At 37.2% G+C, this 26043-nt stretch overlaps 1 protein-coding gene across 5 annotated transcripts in view; it reads left to right on the top strand.

Moving 5' to 3' along the window:
* Positions 1 to 23243, top strand: part of LOC135103131 (piwi-like protein Ago3) — a 35183-nt gene extending 11940 nt beyond the window's left edge. Inside the window, exons 1-18 of one of the 5 annotated variants that reach the window (XM_064009195.1) lie at positions 2563 to 2657; positions 4698 to 4847; positions 6066 to 6334; positions 9438 to 9572; positions 10118 to 10316; positions 11398 to 11597; positions 12114 to 12227; positions 12306 to 12471; positions 12608 to 12712; positions 13512 to 13677; positions 14530 to 14708; positions 15036 to 15230; positions 17772 to 17996; positions 19062 to 19244; positions 19762 to 19950; positions 20315 to 20419; positions 21803 to 21943; positions 22473 to 23242. In XM_064009195.1, the coding sequence (XP_063865265.1) occupies positions 4710 to 4847; positions 6066 to 6334; positions 9438 to 9572; positions 10118 to 10316; positions 11398 to 11597; positions 12114 to 12227; positions 12306 to 12471; positions 12608 to 12712; positions 13512 to 13677; positions 14530 to 14708; positions 15036 to 15230; positions 17772 to 17996; positions 19062 to 19244; positions 19762 to 19950; positions 20315 to 20419; positions 21803 to 21943; positions 22473 to 22559 (2796 nt within the window). In that variant the 5' untranslated portion in view covers positions 2563 to 2657; positions 4698 to 4709 and the 3' untranslated portion in view covers positions 22560 to 23242. Of the gene's footprint in view, positions 1 to 2562; positions 2658 to 2865; positions 2980 to 3035; positions 3163 to 4697; positions 4848 to 6065; positions 6335 to 9437; positions 9573 to 10117; positions 10317 to 11397; positions 11598 to 12113; positions 12228 to 12305; positions 12472 to 12607; positions 12713 to 13511; positions 13678 to 14529; positions 14709 to 15035; positions 15231 to 17771; positions 17997 to 19061; positions 19245 to 19761; positions 19951 to 20314; positions 20420 to 21802; positions 21944 to 22472 lie in introns of those variants that run through there. The other 4 variants (XM_064009210.1, XM_064009220.1, XM_064009204.1 and 1 more) reach the window with 4 other exon arrangements.
* The last annotated feature ends 2800 nt before the right edge of the window (positions 23244 to 26043 follow it).

Raw genomic sequence — 26043 nt, 5'->3', positions numbered from 1 at the left:
GTTGGTGTAGCACTGTGCCGCGAGTAATGAAGATGGGCGTTGGCAGCGCTGAAATCAAGGTGTGAGCTGGCACTCGAGATGAGACCGGAGGCGGGAAGGATTGTCGTTGGCCAGAAGAGCAGCAGCACGCCGACCAGTCACAGAGGGGCCAACGTTATATAAGGGACTGTGGCAGTCCCAAGAAAAAAGAAAGCGCCCATTCCAAGAAGACAGTCCTTGTTCTTCGCCTTCGTCACACTGCGACGCCAGAGAGAGACCGCCCGTTTCCCACCTACGAAACACCTGTGCCGGTAGTCTGGAGCCTGCTCTCCTTGTGTGGCGTTTCGACACTGGTCGCCTGCCGCTGCAACGACGTAACTGCGCCCCGGGGCATGGTATGGGGTTAGTGTGCCCTGGCAGACTAAGACAGTGAGTACTTGACGCTAGCTGTGCGACGCTGTGTACAAGTTGTGATCTCGTAATGGGCTGTGCACCTGCAGCTGTTCTATGAGGTGGGATGTGCTACCCAGTGACAGAGACAGTTTGCAGAGTGAGCCGGTGGTGCGACCCTGATTTATGCTGTAGTGTAGTAGCGTGTCTCCTGTACTGCGGCACTACTCTGTGTGGGCAATAAAGACATGGAGTGCTAGTGGGTCTGTGTTTTGTTGTCCCTTTCCCCTCTCGGTAGTTTATTGAGTCCAGACAGGTGCCGTGTGTGCCTGCCTCGCCCCCACTAACCAAACGAGCCCGACCACGACAGCGATGGTGGATTCCTGTTGTGTGTGCTGATCGCCTTAGCCTGCTGCAGTGGTGTGTACCTGAAGGCGCCTGAAGGCCGAAAAGGGGCGTGCACAACAGTTTGGTGTCAGGAGTGGGATTTGTGAGCCGTACAGCTCATACTTTGGTTGAAGTGCCAGACGAGCGGGCACGATGTCTGACTCAGAAGACAGAGCTGCCGAGGGGGTGAAGGAGGACAGTGACCAGCCTGACTTCTGATCTCTCTAAAATTTCTGATTGGGGCAGAGCAAACTTGGTATTGTTTAATGCCTCAAAAACTCATTTCCTTCATCTATCAACTTGACGCAACCTTCCAGACAACTATCCCCTCTTCAATGACACTTAACTGTCCCCCTCTTCTACACTGAACATCCTCGGTCTGTCTTTTTCTTATAATCTAAACTGGAAACTTCACATCTCATCTCTAGCTAAAAACAGCTTCTATAAAGTTAGGCGTTCTGAGACGTCTCCGGCAGTATTTCTCATCCCCCGCCTCCCAGCTGCTTGCTAACTCTGTACAAGGGCCTTATCCGTCCTTGTATGGAGTATGCTTCACATATCTGGGTGGGTTCCACTCGTACCGCTCTTTTAGACAGGATGGAATCGAAAGCTTCTCGTCTCATCAACTCTTCTCCTCTGGCTGTCTTCAGCCTCCCTCTCATCGCCGCAATGTTGCATCTCTTGCTATCTTCTACCGCTATTTTCATGCTAACTGTTCTTTTGATCTTGCTGACTGCATGCCTCTCCTCTTCCCGCGGCCTCGCTGCATAAGACTTTCTTCTTTCTCTCACCCCTATTCTGTCCACCCCTCTAATGCGAGAGTTAACCAGTATTCTTAATCATTCATCCCTTTCTCTGGCAAACTCTGGAACTCACTGCCTGCTTCTGTATTTCCACCTTCCTATGACTTTAACTCCTTCAAGAGGAAGGCTTCAAGACACTTATCCTTCAATTTTTGACCACCGCTTCGGACCCCATTCGGGGACCGGCATCTCAGTGATTTTTTTTTTCTTTTTTGCCCTTGGCCGGTGTCCCTCCTACATAAAAAAAAAAAGTAAGTGTGTACCTGAAGGCGCGTGAAGACCGAAAAGGAGCTTGCACAACAATATATAGTGAGATACTTCAAAAGAGTGCCATACGAATGTTTTCTTTCTATAATAAATAATGGACTATATATTCCTGTCTTCCCTCATGCAGTGCACCCCTGCTCAGCCATACTTACCATATATACGGAGGTTACAAAAGGGTTCCTAAATTTGTATATAAGGAAAAAAAAAGACGATTCAGCAGCAATAAGGAGTGAAAACTTACTATTCGTATTCATAATTTACTATGAAGCACTTACCAAAATTAATATGCCAGATTCATTTACTGCAAAACTATGAAAAAAAAAAATGAAGAATGAAACCGTCGTCCTTTGTAAAATTTATTTCGTGACTAGTGAAGCAAATTTTAATGTGTTGCTTGAAAAGAAGATACGTTGTAAGGATAACCATTTTCACAGGTTTTAGGTATAAGAATATTGCGCCAAGAGTTACATATGACTGTTAAGATGTGATACATAACAAAGAAACAGATAGCTTTCTAGGGATTACTTCCTTGCAAAATAACTTCAAGCGGACTTCGAAAGTTCGAATCCGTGGTATAGCTTCGGCTTTGTAGCAGTTTTGATGTTGGGAGCTCGCTACTCTCGCCTCCTATTATTTTATCCACAGAATGTTACAAGTAGCAAAAATAAAGAAGATGTTTGCAATGTAAGTAATTTACAATTTAGTAAAATACAATAAGTATCTGGTTTGTACTGAAAATCTGTCTCTTCATCATCTGGCAATACCGCAGTAGGGACACACGAGGGTTGAATGCTGTGGCGCCATTGAGGGATTCATAGACAGTTGTCTAAGGTAATTTTCATAGGTATACAGTAATTTGATATCATTGCCAGGGGGTTGATATTAATGTCTTTTGATAGAATGTGTATGTAGTGAGGTAGAGGTTGCACACGAGTGTTGAATGTGATGCATGGGTATGGTGCTGAGAGGGGACGTGGGTTTGATGGTCTATGAGGCGGTGGCATCTGCCTGAGCATGGCGTTTACAAGGTGGTACAGCTAGGAATGAACGACGAAGTGTTGGGAAACTGTTCTTTATCTGTAGCCAGTGGTGTGAGTGGCCATGAGGGTGTGAGTTGATCAACAAGTAAAGAGCAGGAGCTAGGGAAACATGGGTAAATGACGTTGATTGAAGTTTTAGCGCCACAACGTTACATAATGATGAAAAAAAGTTGTTCGTTATAAGAATATTGCTTTGTTGCTCTGTGTGTAACACACCGAGGATAGTGGTCAAGAGATTAAGACCATTCAGAATAGTTCTGCGTTTTATGGAAGCGGGAGCACTAGAGCAATGGGAGGTAAGGGCAGATGTATTACATTAGTAGGGAGCGGCGTGTCACCGGAGTTCTTAACAAGAATCATTACCAGTAACCTTTAATGTATTTTAGTGGAGCTAACATCGCAGATAATGAGATAAGCGGAGAGTAACTTTCATGTGGCATAGACCAGCAGAGTGAGGCAGACCAGCGGGTGCTGTATCGTGGCAGGGCAAAGATCTCATGGGTGTTCAGTCAAGGGCATTTCAAGCTAAAAAAAAAAAAAACAAAAAAAAAACCGGTTTTAAGAAAAATCTCTTGAGCTTCTGCAAGTCGATTTCTGCTCTCTATCAGTCTACTGTTTTGGCGTGTACGCTAAAAAAAAAAAAAAAAAAAAAAAAAAAAAGATTTTGAGATCTATGTGGCCAGAAGACAGGCAGTGTCTAGTTACTCCAAGTTATTTAGTCATTTTATGCCTTTGTCAAAGTGGCTCATGCTTAACCTGTGATTTCAGTTCAGGCTCTGTTAGTGTTACTGCTTCCTGGCATTGAACTAGAGCCAGATATTAAAGCTTTCCTTATATGCTCTCTTATATTTTGTGATTCAAATAGATTCATGCAGTTATCAGCATATTTTTTAGGAACAGTTTTGTTAAGTCTTGATTGGATACTGTTGTATGTTTGTGATGGTAGATTTATTATCCCTGGTCTCTCCTGGTAAGGTAGAGGTGTTTCATGCCAGGCCACATCTTGGTAAGTCCTTCACTGTACCCTCTCCAGAGTTTCAATGTCTTGAACACTCTGGGGATTCCATACTTGATGTGCATACTTGGGATAAGTTGTTACCAAAGTTGTGAACAGATATTTGAACAAGTCACAGTCAGGACTTAAAATTTGTTATTGATATGAAGCAACAATTTCATAATGTTAAATGCCATAAAAGCTGAATTTCTTTACTATCCCTTTGGCACTATCTTTGAGATAATTAACCCCCATCTTTAGTAACACCAGACAACTGCCCTTCATTACTATAGTTATGTAAAATTATCTTCCTTCTGTGCTGTGTTCATCAGTTTTTCCTTATGCAGATGTCAATTATTTACAATGACCTTTTGTTGTGTGTACCATTTATGTGATTGGTTATTAATGTAGAAAAGGCATCAACTGATATAAAGCTTGGTTATTTATTTACAGAAGACATCAACTGTTATAAACCTGATACACTGTAATGTAAGAATTCCTTGTTAGGAAAAAAAATTTTGTATTTTGTTTCATAAACAAATACTGAAAGATAAACAAATTAACACATTTTTGAGCTTGTGCAGGCTTACATGCATGGCGAGAGAGAGAAAGAGAGTAGGAGGGAGGATGAACTTTCCACAAGGTAGCGTCCTAATTGCAACAAGATAATCAGATGACAAACTGTAAGGTAGAAGGTAGATGGTGCAAATATGAAAAGATTGCTTCTCCTTTCAGTATGGTGGGAGGATAAGATCCTGAGAAATGCCTTGGTCAAAGGGAGGGTTAAATGTTCTCACTTGTTTTGAAACTTTAATTTTGCACAATGTTAATTTTCAGCACTTGTGAAACATGGAGGGTGATACCCCCAAAAAGCGCACTTTGGGTGGCAGGGGAGCACTTGTACTGAAGGCTCTGGAAAACAAGGGTAAGCAACTCCAGCAAGCCACTTCTGGTGCATCTTCACAAGCAGTTGTTCCTCCATTATTGGTGAGTAACTTAGTAAATTGAGTTAGGCAAAAGGATTGTAGAGAACAGAAAATCCATTGAAGTGTTACACAGTTTTTGTTTATGGTGACGTTATCTGTCCATCTTTCTCTCTAGAGTGTGCCCGTAGTGGCAGAGCCGTCACCTTACCCTCTCCAAACACTGCCTTGATGGTGATAATGCTTGGCCTCTACTAGCACTTATTTTACACAAGTACTCCATTACCCCTCCTTTCCATTTTCCAGGGCCTTCATTTTCACTCAATAATAATAATAATGATAATAATAATAATAATAATGATAATAATAATAATAATAATAATAATGATAATAATAATAATAATAATAATAATAATAATAATAATAATAATATTATTATTATTATTATTATTATTATTATTATTATTATTATTATTATTATTATTGTTATTATTACTACTACTACTACTACTACTACTACTACTACTACTACTACTACTACTACTACTACTACTTTATTTATTAATTAAAATTCATTTTTAATTTATTTTTTCTATTGCTCTGCATTGTCTGAGTAGGGTTGTACTAGGGTTGTACTAGAGTAGGGTTGTGTTTCTTTTCACTCATTTCAGTATTTCACAACTCATTTGTAGATGTTAGATGAAGGCATCTGATTAAGGAGGAGCACAGAGCAATATATGACAGAGGATGCTTACTGTGCTTACTATCCATAACATGCAGATACTAAAATGGCCTGGCCTATGTTATAATGAGTCTTGATATGCTTTCTTTTTTCTTATTTCTCAGGGTTCACCATATGCATAAATGTATATGCTTGTAAACACTGAAAAAATATGGCATAGAGACAATGGAGCGAGCACATGGTCTTTCGAACTCTTATCCTCGTGGACAACATCTATGTTTAAGAGCTTTTTTGTTTCTTTCATTCACACAAAAGATAATTAAAGAAGGAAATATAATTTTATTGTACTGTTGGTGGTGAAGAACTTTCTTGATCACTATTATATTTGCATTGTTTACAACATTAAAGCTCATTTAGTGCTCTTTTCACACAGTTCATCCACTCCAACCATGGCCTTTCTCTTATTATATAAACAGACAAAGCTTGTATTATTAGGTGGCAAAATTATTGAGACAGTTGCTGATGCCAAGTAAAGTGATCAACCTAATGGGAATTATATATGCATACTATATTATTATTTTAATATTTTGATTTCCATAGAGTGGAGCAAAAGGTGTTGCTGGGGAGGCTGCAGCCTTGTCCCCTGCCCTGCAAGGGGATGGTTTACCCAAACCTCAAAGCATGAGCCGGGCGGCACTTCTCAGTCAGGTGCTCCAGAAGCGAGCCAGCTTTAGAGGATCTCCAACTTCATTCAGTCACAGCTCTGGTGATGAGACAAAAACCAAACCTGGCATTGCACGAGGCAGCACTGCTTTGCTCACAGCCAAGATGGTTGGTTCTTTTACCACCCAGCCAGGAGCTCTTCCTCTGTGAGTGATATGTCTTTTGTGTTCAAAACATATATATTTCATACCCACTTAATTTGAGGGTTGCATCATACCATTGGTCAACTGGCTCTGATATCACAGTCACATACTCCCTGCCATTGCTTTAGTTGCCTGCCTACCTTTGTTTCACCTCTTAAAATGCTTGGATTCTTTTCCCATGGAGTTGCTAATTACATAGTTTTACAAAATGTCATTGGGCCATTCAGACATGGTCATTGTGTAGCATTTTGAACCCTATCACCTCATTGGGAGAAGAATTCAACTCACACCATATGATAAGGGAGACTGTGGTCTGTCATATGAGTGTGAAACTAGAATTTGGTAGATGATGTTGCTTGGATTGTTCTCACATGGTGCTGATATATACAGTCAGGTCACCACTAATGCAGAGGGTCAGTTCTCCTATCAACTCATGTTAAATGCGATTCACATTAAAATTTTAATGAAAAAAGTGGCAGAAAATGACCATGGAGCAGTTGCAGCCTTCTCATCCATCTCACCACACTTGCATCAACATGTATGGCAGGGATGGAGACAGCTGGAGCATGCCTTTCTCACTAAACTCACATCACTCTACATAGCAGCAGTAGTGGCTGCAGCCCACCCTTCTTGCTAAACTCACATCACTGTGTATGGCAGTGACAGCTACAGCCTGCCCTCCTCACTAAACTCAACATTGTATTTAGTAGTAGTAGCAACTGTGGCTGCAGCCCATCCTCCTCTTTACTAAACTCACATCACTGGGTATGGCAGCAGCAGCCATGTATGGAAAACATCATTGCAAAGAATTTTAATATTTAGCATGAAGTAGTCAGAGGGTGGAGGAGAGGGAGGAACAAGCCCAGAATCGTCCAAGATAGAATTTTTAGCAAAGGTTTGAGGGAAGAGTTCAGCTTTAGAAATAGATGTGATAGCAGTGGTGCCATCTGGTTGAAATAGAGGAGAGAAAGAAGAAGAAGCAAAGTTATTGGAGATATTTTTGGCTAGATGCCAGAAGTCACGAGGGGAGTTAGATCTTGAAAGGTTTTGACACTTTCTGTTAATGAAGGAGTTTTTGGCTAGTTGGAGAACAGACTTGGCATGGTTCCAGGCAGAAATATAAAGTGCATGAGATTCTGGTGATGGAAGGCTTAAGTACCTTTTGTGGGCCACCTCTATCATGTATAGCACGGGAACAAGCTGTGTTAAACCAAGGTTTGGAAGGTTTAGGTTGAGAAAAAGAGTGAGGAATGTATGCCTCCATGCCAGACACTATCACCTCTGTTATGCGCTCAGCACACAAAGACGGGTCTCTGACATGGAAGCAGTAGTCATTCAAAGGAAAATCAGTAAAATATCTCCTCAGGTTCCCCCAACTAGCAGAGGCAAAACACCAGAGGCACCTTCGCTTAGGGGGATACTGAGGAGGGATTGGAGCGATAGGACAAGATACAGATATGAGATTGTGATCGGAAGAGCCCAATGGAGAAGAAAGGGTGACAGCATAAGCAGAAGGATTAGAGGTCAGGAAAAGGTCAAGAATGTTGGGCGTATCTCCAAGACGGTCAGGAATATGAGTAGGGTGTTGCACCAATTGTTCTAGGTCTTGGAGGATAGCAAAGTTGAAGGCTAGTTTACTAGGATGGTCAGTGAAGGGAGAGGAAATCCAAAGCTGGTGGTGAACATTGAAGTCTCCAAGAATGGAGATCTCTGCAAAAGGGAAGAGGGTCAGAATGTGCTCCACTTTGGAAGTTAAGTAGTCAAAGAATTTCTTATAGTCAGAGGAGTTAGGTGAGAGGTATACGGCACAGATAAATTTAGTTTGAGAGTGACTTTGTAGTCGTAGCCAGCTGGTGGGAAACTCAGAAGATTCAAGAGCGTGGGCACGAGAGCAGGTTAAGTCATTGCTTACATAAATGCAACATCCAGCTTTGGATCGAAAATGAGGATAGAGAAAGTAGGAGGGAACAGAAAAGGGGCTACTGTCAGTTGCCTCAGACATCCGAGTTTCAGAAAAGAAGATGAGGTTTAGAAGAGGAGAGGTGGTGTTCTACAGATTGAAAATTAGATCTTAGACCACAAATGTTGCAAAAGTTAATGAAGAAAAAGTTGAGGAGGGTGTCAAGGCACTTAGGGTCATCGACAGAAAGGCAGTCCAACCTGGAGACATTTATGGTCCCCCTCCCCAGATGGGGACTCTGAGGCTGGTGTAGGAGTCGCCATGATAATTTTGAAATTTTTTGAGAGAAAGGTGTGTGTTATTAGGTGCTTGTAGTTTTGTGTGGAGGAAGAGAGTTGTCTTTAGAGGCCAGGCTGTGACTACCCCCCTTGTGTTGTGAGACACAAAGGGAAATGTTCATTGAGGTCACTGCTGGGTTTAATGATAAGTTCACATCGCCCCCTGAACAGTGAGTGCTTTTACCTCACTGGGAGTAATTATCGTTTCGGCAGGTGTTTACTGCCTCCTCCTCATATATATATATATATATATATATATATATATATATATATATATATATATATATATATATATATATATATATATATATATATATATATGTGTGTGTGTGTGTGTGTGTGTGTGTGTGTGTGTGTGTGTGTGTGTGTGTGTGTGTGTGTGTGTGTGTGATTTAAGATTAATGAAAATGGATTCCTGAGAATGGAGAAAATTGGGCAGTGCATCATATTAAATGGCAGATATTGATACCAGTGATTTTGACATGAGTGATAAAGTTTTTGGATAGTCTCTCTCTCTCTCTCTCTCTCTCTCTCTCTCTCTCTCTCTCTCTCTCTCTCTCTCTCTCTCTCTCTCTCTCTCTCTCTCTCTCTCTCTCTCTCTCTCTCTCTCTCTCATTCAGTTCATGATTTATTTCTTGAAGAAAATAAATTTTTCCTTTCATACTGTCTTAAAAGATTTCTTTACCCAGCTTGCACAAAGGTTTTAAAGTGAATTGTATTTTATTATTTTTACAAGAAAATATTTGCCCTACTAAACTGTGTAAATGGAAAAATGTGACATTTTGATCAAATAGTTTAGATCCATTTTATTTTAGTACCATGATATTGCATGGAAGTTCTTAACCACTCCCTTCATGTGTGTGTCTAGGCAAAGCAGCTCTCCTGCCATGTCCCCTCCACCCTGCAAAGATGAAGTAGCCGCAGCAGCAGAGAGCATACAACTTATAAGTGTGTCAGAAAGTGAACAGGATCCAGTAAAACAACATGGTACTACAGGAACAAAGTGAGTGGTAGAATGTTTCTTATGTATCTCAATGTTTGCCCATATTTTCTTATAAATTATATCTTCATTATTAGATTATATGATCAGTTATTTGCCAGGGTGTTTGTCAGAGGTGTTGCATATCTTTCACTCATTTTGATATTGTCATGCTGCAGTGCTGCCTCACCATGGCTGGTGGTATTAAATCACTGCTGTGACTATCAGGCAGATTTGAATCTTGTGTTCATTTATATTTTTTGCCTATATTCCACTGTATTTTTATTGGTTAAATCACAAGGACTATCTGAGAAGTGGTCCTAATCTCAATGATGTGGACCATTGAAAATAAAGATGAATGCTGGCAGAACACAAATAGGAAGGAGATTCAACTCTAACTACCAGTATCTCAGTGAAGTATGAAACCAAACTATGGGCAATATGCCCTGCATAACACAGGAGCCAGCCAGGTATATAGATAGATAGTTTAGCTTAAAATATTGAAATCTCACTGTGCTATTTATTGTTCTGTTTACTTGATGCTGTGTGTTAATGTAAATTATTTTCAGATTCTCCGGAACAGGAAACTGGATTTGTCTGTCTCGAGAAGAAGACAAGGCAATTTTTCAGTATGAAGTTAAATTTGAACCTCAGGTTGATGCTCTGAATGTTCGCTTTCAACTTCTTAACTCCTTCAAAGAACAGTTGGGTTCTGCAAAAACTTTTGATGGAAATATGTTATGGCTTCCCATAAGATTGCCCAAAGAGGTACGTATCAAGAATATGTTTTCTTTTGTATTTTAGTACAGTAAAATCCCTCTCATCCAGCATTTGAGTATCTGGCAGCTTCAAGTATCCGGCACATTTTTCCGCGAGCCTTAAAATCAATAAAAAATCAATGTGTACTCATAAAATTGATTAAAATTCCCGCGCGAGGCATACTTTGTCCCCTCGCCACCAGAGCGCACTGCTTTGTGCCACCCGCGGCCCACTGCACTGTGTTTACTCAGTGACTCAGTCCCGCATGTGCACTGTTTATCGCCTGACGCCTTCATCATGCCTAAAGTTGTAGAAAAGAGGAAGCGTGTTGTGCTTACACTTAAGCAGAAGGTAGACATTTGTCAATGATCAGAGAGAGGTGAAAGCAGACAGCAACTAATGGCGGAATATGGTGTGGGCTCATCAACTATTTATGACATTAAATCCCAAACGAAAAAGTTGCGGGATTACATGAAAGCCACCAACACCCCAAAGGCAGCGGAAAATCGTCACACACTGCAGTATAATAATAATAATAATAATAATAATAATAATAATATCAGGTTTATTTATCAAGAGGCAGCAGACAATACAGTGATAGTCGCTGAAGGGGTCTTGATTTACATGGTATACATATTTACATATATATATATGGTATATATATTTACATGGCAGCAGCTTCACCGCTTTTACAGTGTGGACATGATTGAACTGCATACGATATACTTTTTTGGCAGAAGCTGCACCATTTACATAGCTTCACCACTTTCATAGTGTGGACATGATTGAACTGCATACGATATACATCTTTGGCAGGAGCTTCGCCACAGAATAACAAACACCCGTTACGCCACGTGTGTGTGTATCATCGTGGTGAAGTGATGGACAAAGTGTTATACGAGTGGTTTAGCTTGAAAAGATCAGAAGGACATAATTTCACTTCTATTCAAGTATCCGGCATGTCGGCGGTCCCGTTGATGCCGGATAAGAGGGATTTTACTGTATGTATATATTAATTTGTAGTGTGTGAGTGTAAGAAAATAGAACAGGTCCTTCATTAATTTCTGTATTTTATTTCACACTTGTCCAGATTGTATTGTTTGAGACAACAAACCAACAAACAAATGAGAAAATTACTTTAAAGATCATTTATAAAAAGAAAGTGAAGATGGATGAGTGTGTTCAGTTCTACAACGTGCTTTTCAACCGCATCATGAGAAAGTTAAAGATGTCAAAGATTGGAAATAACTATTACTCTCCAGGAGGCTCAGTTCTAGTCCCACAACACAAGTAAGTGTACAAAACAGTTACCTTTTCTGCCTAAATGTCAGGTTGATGTCCTTCCAAAAAGACAAAGCCAAGAAAAAGTATCTCCCTCCACACAAATCCGTACTTATTCACATTTCCTTCCTGCACACACCCCCTTTGATTCCAAAATACTAAAAAATGCTATTATAGGTAATAGTGTATGCTTCTGCATAACTTAGAGGAGAGATTTAGACAACTGGTAGAGGAGCTGGAAATATTTGTGATAGGATAAAGTTGAGAGTGAATGAAATTTAGAGCAAAGTAATGGAAGAACATATATGATAAAGGATGAATGTAGTGAAGTTGCTTGAGGAGGTGGAATGCTTCAGTTAAATGCATCATAGATTGCCCTAGATGGATGAATAGATAAAAAAAGTGAACTTTAGAATGTAAAGAAAGTGTGGAGATGACTGAAAAGTGTTTAATTATAGGTTTAATTATATGTAATGTGTATTGTAGTGCATTTTTTCATAGTATTGATGTTTTACTTTCCAAAAGGTTGGAGATCTGGCCAGGATATGTTACTTCAGTGAGCCACCGGGAGGACGGACTAATGATTTGTGTTGATGTGTCACATAGAGTTCTCCGCACAGAAACGTGCTATGAAGTCATGTAAGTTTGACCATTGACTTATAAAGGACATGGGTTTCTCTTGTAATTCATATGTTAATTTTGAGATTCATTTTCAAGGGGTGCATTGTGCCAGAAACATCGAGGGAATTTCAAGGATGCAATCACTAGCACCTTGATTGGTTGTGTTGTCCTCACACGCTACAACAACAAGACATACCGCATTGATGATGTTCTCTTTGACCAGAATCCTACATGTACTTTCACAAACTATGATGGCAAAGAGGTAAGGCATTATTTGTTAATCAAAAAGGTATTTATACTTAAGTGGAAAGAGGAGTGTAATATCTTGCTAAGAATTTTCAGTACTTTATTTTGGTATCTGATCATTTTTGTTTGTTTATTTTTATCTTTTTATCCAGGTGAAGTATGTGGACTACTATCAAGATACCTATGGTATAAAGATCAAGGATCTAAAGCAACCTTTACTATGTCACAAAGTCAAGAAGAAAGAACTGAAAGATCAAGTAAGATTATTATTTTTTTAGGAAAGCATGAACTTGTCATCTTTACATAGAAAGCTCCATTTTGTCTATTAGTGTGTGGGTGAGTCATGCTGGAGTCTTGGAGTTATAGACAGGATGAGCTTGTGTCTAGTGTTGCCTAATGGAAACAGGAGTTTTGTAGAGAAATAGCAACATGTTATTCTACATGGATAATAATACAGTAAATTTTCTCTGATTTGAACTTTTTAATTAGAACATGAGATAGGCCCAGTTCAAATTTTCAACTTTTCATAAATTGAACTGAAGCACAAATTGTAAAGACCATACTATACTATACTATATTATACTGACTATACTAAACTCCATTCAGTTAAGAAAATCCCCTCCATGTCTCCCATTGGAGACAGTTCATGTAATCCTCCATGACAGACAGCCTTTTCAAAACCACTGTTCCTCTTCCAGAAACTTTCAATTTTTTTTTTTTTTCCTTTTTTTTACTGGCTCACTAGATTGGAAAATTTGGCTTATATTGTTATTCAGAGAGGGTGTACTATATAGGAGAGATCACATATCCTTAGGAACTTGAAGAAATTAAAGAGGATAATGAGAATCATTACTTAATGAGAGATTGATTCTCAGTGTGAACTTAAAGCAAATGAGACTTTGCCATTGTGTAAAGTTTGAAACTAAGTTTGCATAACTCTAAAAACCAAGTTGTAGTTTGAATCATTATTTCTTTATAAATCTGGACACTTCCTACTGCTGTGGTAGGTGGAACTAGTTGGTGGTGCCATAACATCAAGTGCATATTCTTTGCCAGAGCTACTCTAAGAGCCTGTGTTTGATACCTGAGCTGTGTAACATGACGGGATTGACTGATGACATGAAGGCTGACTTCTATGTGATGAAAGATGTTGCTCAACACACCCGCATCACTCCTAATGTTCGTCATGCTTCTTTGAGGACCTTCATAAAAAATGTGAATGGTTAGTAAACTGCTGGTTTAATTTTGTTTAGTGTCTATTTTTTTCATGTGTATGTCATTGAAGCTAAAATAGAATTTAATAAACAAGGAAATCTGGATAAGATTTTATAACATTGATATTCTTGTTGCTGGCAATTGGTGCAATACTTGCTTTCCTGGTGCATTATTCAAGACTAATAATGTTGCAGCAAGAGTCATTGAATAGATTATGAATGTAAAAAGGTTGAGATTTTGCTAGATTTATATTACTTAACATAGTAGTTCATTATTTAGTTGGTTTAACTTTTTATATAACTAAAATCACCAAAATCATATAACATCTTGTTACATTTTGAATGTATGACATCAGTAAAAATTACTTATATTTGATAACTAGTTCTTTTGCAGGTAATATTCTCTTTCTGATAATGATAATTCTAGAGATTAGACTTGATGTTTATTTTACTTAGTAAGTGATTGGTGATGAACACAGCATGGCTGATGTGAGGCTGAGGGATGGAAACTAGAAGATGTAATTGCCTTTCACTTCATAATGGCTGAAACTGCACTACAATAGCAATACCATCAGTTTAATTTTTCTCAGTTACATTATAAGGATGGTTGTGAAGTTTGTGATTACATTAAAGATATAAGATATAAAGGATGTACTGTTGTTTCTTGGCCATCGTCTTGTGAAGTTTTCTTGGCAATGAAAAAAAACTTTTCTCATGACCTCAGCTTCCATTACTTCTTGAAAACATGATGTAGCTGCATAACCATTCTTCAATGTATTCAAGCCCCAGGAACAAGGTATATAATCAAAGGAAGTTGGTAGTTGAGGAGCAAATGTAGTTATACAGCTTCCTTTTTCCAGAGAATGAAGAAGCACGTGAAATCCTTGCTGCCTGGGGACTCTCCCTACAAGACAATAGTGTTCCCTTTGAGGGTCGCATATATGCCCCAGAGACTATTGTGTTTGGGAGTCAGGAAGTAGCAGGCTCTCAGCTTGCAGACTGGGGCCGGGAGTCATCCAGGGAGAAAGTCATAGTGCCTGTATGTTGTGTAGAATCTGTTAAATGTTATCACAGTTATAACACTGTCTTAATTACATTATGTATTGCTTATAGTTCCATCAGACTATCCAAATAGACTTTTACAAATTATCTGAAGTTTTATGATCTGCATGAGTATGAATTATCATCTGTTTTATTATTTGTATAGCCAGCACCCTCATGTGTTTCCTGCTTTTGTCATGTGACTTTAAATATACTTGTGTACAAGAATTACTGTATTCCTGATCTGTGTCTACCTTATATATTAAATATCTGTGACTTTTGTAATAATATTTTCTAAGAAAGTAATTATGTCTGTTTCTTCTAGGTGGATCTAATGCCACGGCACTGGATAGTCATCTTCAGTCCACGTGACCAAGATTGTGCCCGAAATTTCTGCAATATGATGAGAACAGTGGGCCGAAACATTGGCATTCAGGTTGGAGAGCCATTGATGGTTCAGCTACATGATGACAGGACAGAGAGCTATGTTGTAACCCTGAAACAACAGTACCACAGTCAGGTATTATTTTTTAAGAAGTTTGTTTTATCTAGACCTAGGTTGGCTGCACAAGTCTTCATGTTGTTTGGTCTATGGAAAATTGAAAGCTCTCTTGCACTGCATGGCATCACTGTACTGTGCCATAAGCCTGAAAAGAGCCTCTAGTTATCTTGATATTCCTACATTTGTTCAAGAAGATCTATGTCAAGTTACTGCAACACAAATTTGATGGCAATAAATTTTGCAAGAAATATTTAGATTTGAAAAGATTGCTATAGTTGCATTTCTTTGAAAACTAAGCCTTTCAACATCTTTCAACATCTTGCAACACAAATGTTTTATTAATTTATTATTATTATTATTATTATTATTATTATTATTATTATTATTATTATTATTATTATTAGCATTATTATTATTTTATTTATTTTTATTTTATTTTATTTATTTATTTATTCATTTATTTATTTATTTATTTATTTATTTTTTTTTTACTTTAATTAGCAAATTAGAAGGAAATAGGCCAAAATGAATTCTGCCAGGCCTCTGAAATTGTTCAAGTTACTATTAAGGCTTAGAAACTCTTAGAAACCATACTCATTGCATCAGTATATCTTTTGGCATAAAATTCATGTAATGCACTTAACAGGAAATGTGCGCAAGGCAGCTGATGCCATGCACTGTCTTCACCTAAAGATACTTCTGAACCTTTATTGTTTACATCTGAAACATGCTGTGACATTCACTACACAGCCTGTGTCTGTCTCTTGATCCTTACTGCCCCTGTTGTACTGAAGGTGGCTATTGCATCCATCTAAACTCGAATCTTCTCTTCTCATTGTGTGTATCAGGCCAGCAGCAGAAACAACTCCCTTTCATCCTGCAGACATTTGCCCTGAACTTAAATAAAATTTACTGCAATTATTATTATTATTATTTATTTTTATTTTATATATTTATTTATTTATTTTCTCTCTCTCTTGGTAAATCATACTAGTGGACTAAAAATTAGTATGCTTTTATGGCCTTAATATAAGTTAAAGTTATTCTGGATTTTTTTAATTTTTTTTTATTTATTTTTTTTTTTAAGAAAAAAATGTAAGGTGAACAATCTGACTTGGTTTTTGGGAAAATACAACAACTTTGGTTATCTTAATTTTTTAAGTGGAAGTTATTGGCTATATCAGTTGTGTCTACTGATAAATTGACAGAGCTAGAATGAACACAGGAAAATCAAGATAATTTATCTCTTTTAGGCTAGTGGCACAGTGACTCATGAGACATAGAAGTCTTTATTAGAATCCAGTAAATCTCCTTACTAGAAGATTTTACAATTTTTAGAGAAGATTAAAGAAGTACATAAGACTCTCTCTCTCTCTCTCTCTCTCTCTCTCTCTCTCTCTCTCTCTCTCTCTCTCTCTCTCTCTCTCTCTCTCTCTCTCTCTCTCTCTCTCTCTCTCTCTCTCTCTCTCTCTCTCTCTCCCTCCCTCCCTCCCTCCCTCCCCCCTCCCCCCTCCCCCTCCCCCTCCCTCCCTCCCTCCCTCCCTCCCTCCTCTCTCTCTCTCTCTCTCTCTCTCTCTCTCTCTCTCTCTCTCTCTCTCTCTCTCTCTCTCTCTCTCTCTCTCTCTCTCTCTCTCTCTCTCTCTCTCTCTCTCTCTCTCTCTCTCTCTCTCTCTCTCTCTCTCTCTCTCTCTCTCTCTCTCTCTCTCTCTCTTCCTTTGCCTCCTAGGATATTAGTTATAAACATCATATCTATCAGCAGGATTTTATGCCTACTCTTATTCCTAAACTATGTATTTTTACTATATCATTTCTCTTTCTTTCCTCTTTCATCTTCAAGGCATTCTTTAACTCTTCTACTTAATAATGACTTTTGCATCTGCTGTACTCTTTCACAAACATATGCTTCCCTGTTCCTTTAAGTGGAGCAGACTACTTCCGAGTGGTGTTAGATCATTGTGCTCCACACTGTTTTCCTTCATATCTAATATACATATAAAATCTAATTATATTCCCATGTAATACTTTCTTTCTTCTTATAAATAAATAACCAATACTGTCGTATGTGCTGCTTCATGCTGCTGTACATCATCATTATTTATTTATGTGGAGGTAAAATAATCTGTGTTTGTAGTAACAACCTAATTTTGCATCCTGGACTGTGTGAATCCAAAAGGTGTCATGCTATTGCAGGCTTAAAATTCAGATTCTGTTAAAAGTTGTTGGCAAAATGCTATAATACATGAGACACCTCTACACATGTATTCCCTCAGTGGGCATGGAATTGCCTAGAGTTGTGCCTTGATATTGAAGCCAGTTTTACATTAATGTCCTCTGACTATTTAAGGACACTTAACTGTGGTCTTACTAGGAGACTAATCTACCCCATCAAAAATATTGCGAGTTTTGTTAGATATAAATCACAAGATGCAGCCATATGTGACATACATAAGGTGCTATTCTCATGATGTCTGATAGGTGTGCTTGCTGATTAGCATAGCATATTCAGAAGTAAATGTCATATTAATATTGCCACATGAAGAAGGTAATTTTCATCTACAGTTACAGCTGGCAGTCTTGATCTTCCCAACACAACGTGAGGATCGCTACTCTGCAGTGAAGCGCGTTGCTTGTGGGGATATGGGCCTTCCAACTCAGTGCATTGTGTCTCGCACAATTAGCCAGGAAAAGAAGTTGCGAGCAGTAACTCAAAAGATAGCACTACAAATCAACTGCAAGCTTGGTGGAGAGTTGTGGGCCCTTAAAATTCCTCTGAATGGTGTAATGGTAAGAAAATGATGAAATGGTATACCTTTACAAACATTATTATGCATCATCCAAGTACACATCAGATTGGTATATTAGATACTAAAATTTTATTAGAGGAAATTAAATTAAAATTAAATTAAAATTAAATTAAATTAAATTTTAAAAATATGTGCATCTTGAATATCTGGAGAAATTGCAGAATATGGAGCCAGCAAAAAAATAAAAGTTTGAAACACATGTCATTGAGGTGCCAGTCAAAGCTTGATCTCAAATATCCACTGGACTTCTGAGCTCAAAAACATTTAGCTGGAGTTATTATAATGAAACTATCTTGAAGCTGCATCAGAAACTGTTCCTGAGTAAGGAATGATGCTACACTTTCCTTTAATAAGCTGGTTTTATCAGTGATGTGCACTCAAAATCACAGCAGTTCTTTTCAGTAAAGGTAGTGCAAGTAAGAACTTGAACTTATGCTTCTAAGTGGGCAGCTTAGTTTCTGGGTGCAAAAGCAATTTAGTCTTAATAATAATAAGGAAACCATTCTCAAGCCATGACAAGACTGCTTTTGAACTCCATTCAGGGAGGATTTAGTCTCACTGAGGTTGCTCATCACTGATCTCCACTAAGAAATGCTATTAGATTCACTTTCATGAATAAAAAAAAATTACTTTAAAAGGGCCATCCGTGTATTATGAGTTTGGTACTGACGCAGTCCTCATAAACAACCAAGGGAACATCATGCATCCTTGGTGCAGTTGTATTAGAACAGGAAAAAATCTACCCACTCATTGACTTGCATGGAACACAGACACACTCATGCTGCTATGTTATAAGGCTGACTACGATATGATAAACCATCTAGATTGAAATGTAGAAGTGCTGAACTCAAAACTTCCAGAATATCAATACACACAGTGCTTGATACACTCAGTACTTGAAGATAAAAGTGCTTATATGACATAGAATTGTATATTGAAGATTTTTCAATTATGTAGTGAAGGGAGTCTCCTTTTTTTCTCCAGTGGATTAGTTTTGTGGTCATCTTACTTACAGATTTATTCTTACAATATTCCATCTGGACAGGTTTGTGGTGTGGATGTTTACCATGACAGCTGCAGGCAAGGTTCTTCTGTGGTGGGGTTTGTTGCCTCAATGAACCAGACTCTCACCAAATGGTACTCAAATGTTAGTTTTCAGCATGCTGGTGATGAGATCGTGCACAAACTCAAAATACACCTACTGGAATCTTTACGACACTATCATAAAGTAAGTGCTGTTAAGCTTGAGGTAACATCTTGTGTGAGCTGTGTTTTGAAATGCAATGTATTATGTTCATGTACTGCCACTTTTGTATTACAAGAGGTTTTTGTGGTAATTGAGAAATGTTTTGGAGATGAGCAAGATTTCCTTGATGTGAAGGCCTTATCATTGTGGTTTATTTGCCAATTGACAGCTGACAACGAGAAGAGGCAGCACAAATGTATGTGGTTTAATTGATCTAAACAGATATGCAACCAATCTTGGTTTCTAGCTGTACATTTGTACAGAATAATCATTTTGTTTTGGGTGTTGATTGGTCTATATTGTGCAGTGGTCAGCTTAGAGAGTAAACTGAACAAGTGGTGATGTGGCCTCTTCATTGGTAAAATAAACCAAGGCAATGGTGTTATCTTCATACTTCTTGCTCCAGCATTTTATCTTGTGTGTTGCATATCTCACAAACATGGAAGCACCAACTTCTTTTATTTAATTCTTTAATTTGATTAATTAACCATTTTGCTAGGTCCATCACACCTTGCCTCGCTCCATCATTGTCTACCGTGATGGCGTTAGTGAAGGGCAACTGAAGGTAGTAGAGGGACATGAGATACCCCAGTTGGCCACAGTTTTCATGCATTTTGACTCTTATGAACCCAAGTTGTCCTTTGTTGTGGTTCAGAAGAAACTAAACACAAGGCTTTTCACTGTAATGGTGAGCATTGAAATCTTTGCATACTTTCATTACTTTTATCTATTGTAATTTCTTAGTAATTTACTTTGTTGCTCCATCAGTTTGTTGCTTGTATCTGTTTCCATTTAAATATGGTCATTGTTCCTCACTGGCTATTTCTCACTGGCACATGTATTTTAACTCTGTATAGGTTTGTGGCTTTAAGTAAATACCAGATGTTATCTAGATGGCTTACCTTTGTGTGTGTGTGTGTGTGTGTGTGTGTCTTGTAAGTAAATACCAAGTGTTATTTAGATGGCCTACCTAGTGTGTGTGTTTGTGTGTGTGTGTGTGTGTGTTTTATTTGATTTTTCCAAAGTATAACAAAGTATTGTGTATGATGCAGGCCTCCAGGGGCCTTAACAACCCTCCTCCTGGCTCCATTGTGGACCACACCATCACTCACCATCATTGGTATGATTTCTTCCTCGTGTCACAGCAAGTGAGGCAGGTAAGGAAATACCTGCACTGTTTACAACTGTATAGGGTAGTTGTGCAGTGGAGTTCATGAATAATGTGAATTTGGAACAGTTTTAAAATTAAAGTTTTATTAATTTTAGGTGATTTTTAGGAAAGGAGGTACCATATTTCCAGCCATATAAGACTCGCCTATAATCAGACAAGATATACTTAGAAAAAAAAAAATCTTACTCACTGGATATACTTAGAAAAAAAAAAAATCTTACTCACTGGATATGGCTCTGGTGTGACTACATGTCTTGGGAGTGGACAAAATCATGGCCACTTAACCATGCATCAGGACAAAGGCGAATCACCTTGTCTATCAGTCTCGCCATGTATAACTGGATAATGGCCATCTCATATCTACATAAAACAATAATCTAACAGACTGTATTTCATGTTTTCACATTATTTTGAATTATAATCATTATCAAATGATTTATAAACATATAATTTTTGGGATATCCAGGAACTATTGGATCATACAAAGGTGTTTTGGGTGTTAGCTTTGTACCGGTAACAATAATCCCTAGGCCTGTCAAAACCTAACTGTTGGGGTATAAGATTTTTTTTTTTTTTTTTTGTCTTACATGGCAGGAAATACAGTAATTAATTTGAAAATCAGCCACAGTTTGTCATGTATTCTTGATGTATATAAACCTTGTTAACTGGCTAAAATCTTTCTTTAGACGTGGTAAGATATATTCATAAATACACAGCAGAAGACTTGAGAACTTGCTGCTAAAGTAGAGTCCATAAACATTTGGGTAATTTGAAACATAAAACCAAAACTTGCTCATCAGTCCTCTTGCCAGTGAGTGTTTAGTTGTACCAGTTGAGATGTGACAAGACAGACAGAGGGGGAAATATGCTCCTTAGGTAACTCATCAGCAGGAATATAGGAGATGGAGCATGTTTTACTATGTTAAGTAGTTATATCTATGGTTCAGAGTGAAGGCAGGAACTGGGTATATTAACACTTCATAAACTGTTGTTTTTAATATCCAAGTTAGGTTAGAAAATAATCTTATTTTCAGCATGTTCTCTCCCACATTTAGTTTATCTTTACTTTGTGAAAGTTACCATTTGAAGTAAATTGATAAGCTTGCAGGTTTTGTAATTTTGCCTGTCAGACAATGTTTGACTATTCAAGGGAACTATAGTATGGTAGCTTTTTATAAGGAAGCATATAATCATACTTAATTTTCTAGTTTCATTGAAAGCACACACACACATGAAAAGATGTTATAAAAGGTTTTAGTGAATAAATATTTGTCTGGTTATAGTTTTGTATATGCATTCTATCATTCTTTGTTTGCTATTTGTGGAAGATACTTTACTGCATAAAAAACTGACAAAGAATGAATTGCAGGGAACTGTTTCACCAACACACTATATTGTTTTGCAAGATGGAAGCAATTTGAAAGTAGACCACATGCAGAGACTCGCCTATAAAATGACTCATCTTTACTATAACTGGCCTGGCACTGTTCGGGTTCCTGCTCCTTGTCTGGTAAGTATTTATGTGGCTTCTGATTCTCTTATTTGGTGTTGCATTTTACTAAGTGACTACATATGCTAGTTATCTGGGTTTCTCCTTGATGCTTTAGTTATTAAATTGCCTTGACTAAGTAAGTAAGCCATTGGAGTATACAAGTAAATATTAATTTGTGAAATTTGAAGTTAAAAGTAAAATTATTATGTCTTGTCATGCATTTTGAAGAATTAACATGTATTTCAATATCTTGATCTTGCATCCCATGTGCATCCATGGTTGCACACCAGCACATCATTAGCGGCACTTGTTAGCTGGCCCAGTGTAAAGCATCAACATAAGTCATTTAACAAAGTATTCTTGTTTCTTATAGAACTAGTATGGAAAGGGAATCAGTTTTTGGTATGCCCACTCATCAAAGAAAATAAATAACATTTTGACTCATGGATGTCATATGGATTGATTGCATTCCAGAGGCTGTTGGTCTTTCATGTAGATTTTTGTAATACTGAACTGTTCATCTCTACCAATGATCTTTTTCTTCCAGTATGCCCACAGATTGGCCTATTTGATTGGCCAGAATGTGAAGAAGGAGCCTGCTGTTGGGCTGTGTAACAAACTCTTCTATTTGTAAGGTACTTCTCCCTATGAAGACAGGTTTGTATCTCAGTACATATGTGATAGTCCTTAGCTGAAATGGATTCACCCTTAAATGTTCTTATGTATACCTGAATTTATATCTGTAAGCAGTCAGATATTACAAATAAATACATCTGTAATTGTAATGATTTATTAGTTTATTATTATTTTGTTGTTATTATTATTATTATTATTATTATTATTATTATTATTATTATTATTATTATTATTATTAATTATCATCATCATCATATTTTTAGTTAAGTGGTTTTTTGGAATTATTTTTTTTAATGCCCATAGACCAAAGCAATACTTGAGGACTTGGAATGGTTTTATTTTTTTTTGAGGAATGTTTTGTAAGCTTTGCAAAATTAGAAGTGCCAGCATTTATTTTCATATGAGTTGCTCACCAATAGATCCTATTGCCCATTACTTCATTGCCATAGTAAAGAGATCTTGGTATTGGTCTTGGTTTGTGATGCTTCTATGGTAAAGATGGTCAGGTTTTTTTAAAAATTTTGAGGCCTTGAGTTCTTTAATAATTATCCAAGTCAGTTAGGTTGTTCATTTTATTATGATTGCCATTAATACAAACTTTATGGAATTACTTTGGTATGAACTTTTACCAATAGTGATGACATAATCATGAAAACTGTCCCACCTTCCACTTGTTACAAAATTGTGGTTATTAAAAATTTATATTAATACTAAAATGTATTTAGTAGATGATGATGTGTTATAAATTAGCTGGAAAGATTTTCATTAATGTTAATGCTTATAGTAACTGAATGGTGAAAAATAAATTAATGAGTGAATGGAACAATGCTGAGACCATTCTTGTATGGCAGTGCTGTGCAAGGGGCCAATAGATTCTTTGTTTTTCATATTGAGAAGCAACCTTGTTCATGCATCCCATGTAAATTTTGGTTCTCATAGTTACTATATATCTCCATTATTTCACAAGTTAGTTTAAATATACTCAGTTTGGCAGTTGATTTTAAAAACTTGTCCACTGTGAAAATAATGCAATAATTTTGCGACCAGAAAGACCTTTATTAATATTTGTAACAGAAATGTATAGGTTTGCAGTCATGATCAACCAAAATTCACTTGGGCCTTCTTGAGTCTTGTCACTACACAAGAACTCCAACTGTATACTAAGGTGAAACTGAAAAAAATAAATAATAAACTTCACTCATTTGAAAGATAAGCTGTTTGAATCACTGAATAGACAGAGATTTTATAGTTATTTATAGGAGGTGCAGGTTAGCAACTCTGCCTTCCTGTCTGATCACCATCTCTCTCTCTCTCTCTCTCTCTCTCTCTCTCTCTCTCTCTCTCTCTCTCTCTCTCTCTCTCTCTCTCTCTCTCTCTCTCTCTCTCTCTAAGCATCCCTGAGGGAATGGCCATGACATATCTCCATCATGCCTTATTAAACACTTTCTCCTTGTTTAAGCCCTCTACCTCATCTTTATTATTTATTTCATTATATTATATTTTATTATTATTATTATTATTATTATTATTATTATTATTATTATTATTATTATTATTATTATTATTATTATTATTATTATTACATACATACATACATACATACATTTATACATATACTGGGGCTGACATCCCCAGAAAGGGTATAGCCAAAACAAGACACATGACTCACACTCATTAACTTCACTCCTTTGGCCCTTTGGCCCCCCAACAGAGAAGACAAAAGTACTCCTGTCCCCACTTTACAGGGATGAACCACACAGATTGGACAGTTTGGTTTATTGTTGATATTATTATTATTATTATTATTATTATTATTATTATTATTATTATTATTATTATTATTATTATATATTTATTTACTATTTAGATAAATTTTTGTACAGACTTACTTTCATCAGCTTGTGGCCAACAATTTTTATATAGTATTCACATACTCATCTACTTCACACTTCATGCCATTAACAGAGATTCCTGTGTTAGCATTGTTTACGTAATCTTACTGATCTTACATTAGCCTTTTGTCGCTTCCTTCAAATTGCTTATTTTTACATCACCCTCTCTTGACAGCTATATCTAAATCTACAATCAAACCTCTGATCTGTATGTTTATTTTGGCGGAAGATATTAAAACTGCACACCCTTGTTTTGCTTTTATCATTCACACTACTTTCATTTCCCAGCCATGTATCATGAACTTCTATCCTGCTTTCCATAACTTCTCATGATCCAGTAACATGCAGTCATCTGGTAAAGCTCTTCACAATGTCCATTCCTTTCACCAAAATTATTTGTTATAAAATATAATAATATTGCTGAAATGTGCTGAGTTTTCAATGCCTGGATGTGGTGCTCTTAGTAACCTGAGCTTGAGTGCTGCTCAAAGCTGGCCTTTTATTCAACCTGTTGCAAGTGGCCAAAGAATATGTATTTTTATGTTTCTTGTCATCCTTATCTTCAGAGCTTCTACAAAGGCATTACTCAGAGAAAATAATTATGTCTTAATTTCCATGGTTGGGGCTGACCAACTAAGCATAAAAAAAAAAAAAAGGGAGGGTCCAACATGTAAGGCTCCAAGAAAGCAGAAAATTATGTTCCTGCACAATAGGCCAAAAATTTTTTTTAAATGTCATAATGGAAGCTAAATGAAAATAGTAACATTAGGCATTTTGTTTTTAAAAGTAAAAAAATAAAATAAAATAAAAACACCATCTCTACCTCATGTAAACAATGAAAAATAGGTAATGTGTTTTGACATCAAGATGTCATGATTCACAATGTTTTCACTAACAAGAAAGCATGCCTTTGGTGTGTATTGTACCTACACACCTGCTTGTGCGAGAGTTGCTAAGCGTAGGTGATAATGACAGTAATGTTAGATGAAGTTTGAAATGACAAGTAGCAATAATTTTATTGTGGTCTACTATGAAACTTGTAAAGATTTGTGTGTGTATGTACTTACAGTACTGCATTTTTAGTTCTCTAAACCAAATTATTATATTTTCTTTAAACATACTTATTGCTAGCACTCACTACTTCCTTTGCTGATGCTTTCTAGTGAATTATTGCTTTATATGGGAAACCAATATTTTTCCACATCCTTCTCATATTAAGTTTCTGGCTGATATCTTAAACACTGGGTTTCATGTTGACTTTTTTTTTATTATTATTTTATTTTGTTTTATTTATTTGTGTGTGTGAACACCTAGTTGTGACAAAGTAAAAGAGCTATGCATATTCTATCTTGTCTCCATATCTACTGTTGTCTACCTTGGTGTTTGCATGGGCCACTTCTGCATTCAGGTTCTTCCAGACTAGTTACTGTGTGTGTGTGTGCTTGTAAGAATAGTTTGTTGTAAGCTATTTCATGGTCATGTTTGGCATTCAAGAAAAAAATAACAGATCAGATATATTTAATGGAATGAACTAGATGGATGAGCAATACAGTAATTGAAAACACATGGCTACTGAATACCATACATGTG

Source organism: Scylla paramamosain, chromosome 1 (genome assembly GCF_035594125.1).
Source record: "Scylla paramamosain isolate STU-SP2022 chromosome 1, ASM3559412v1, whole genome shotgun sequence".
NCBI classification, from domain to species: domain Eukaryota; kingdom Metazoa; phylum Arthropoda; class Malacostraca; order Decapoda; family Portunidae; genus Scylla; species Scylla paramamosain.
The sequence above is the reverse complement of the archived record's forward strand: the minus strand, read 5'-3'. Positions and strand labels throughout refer to the sequence as shown.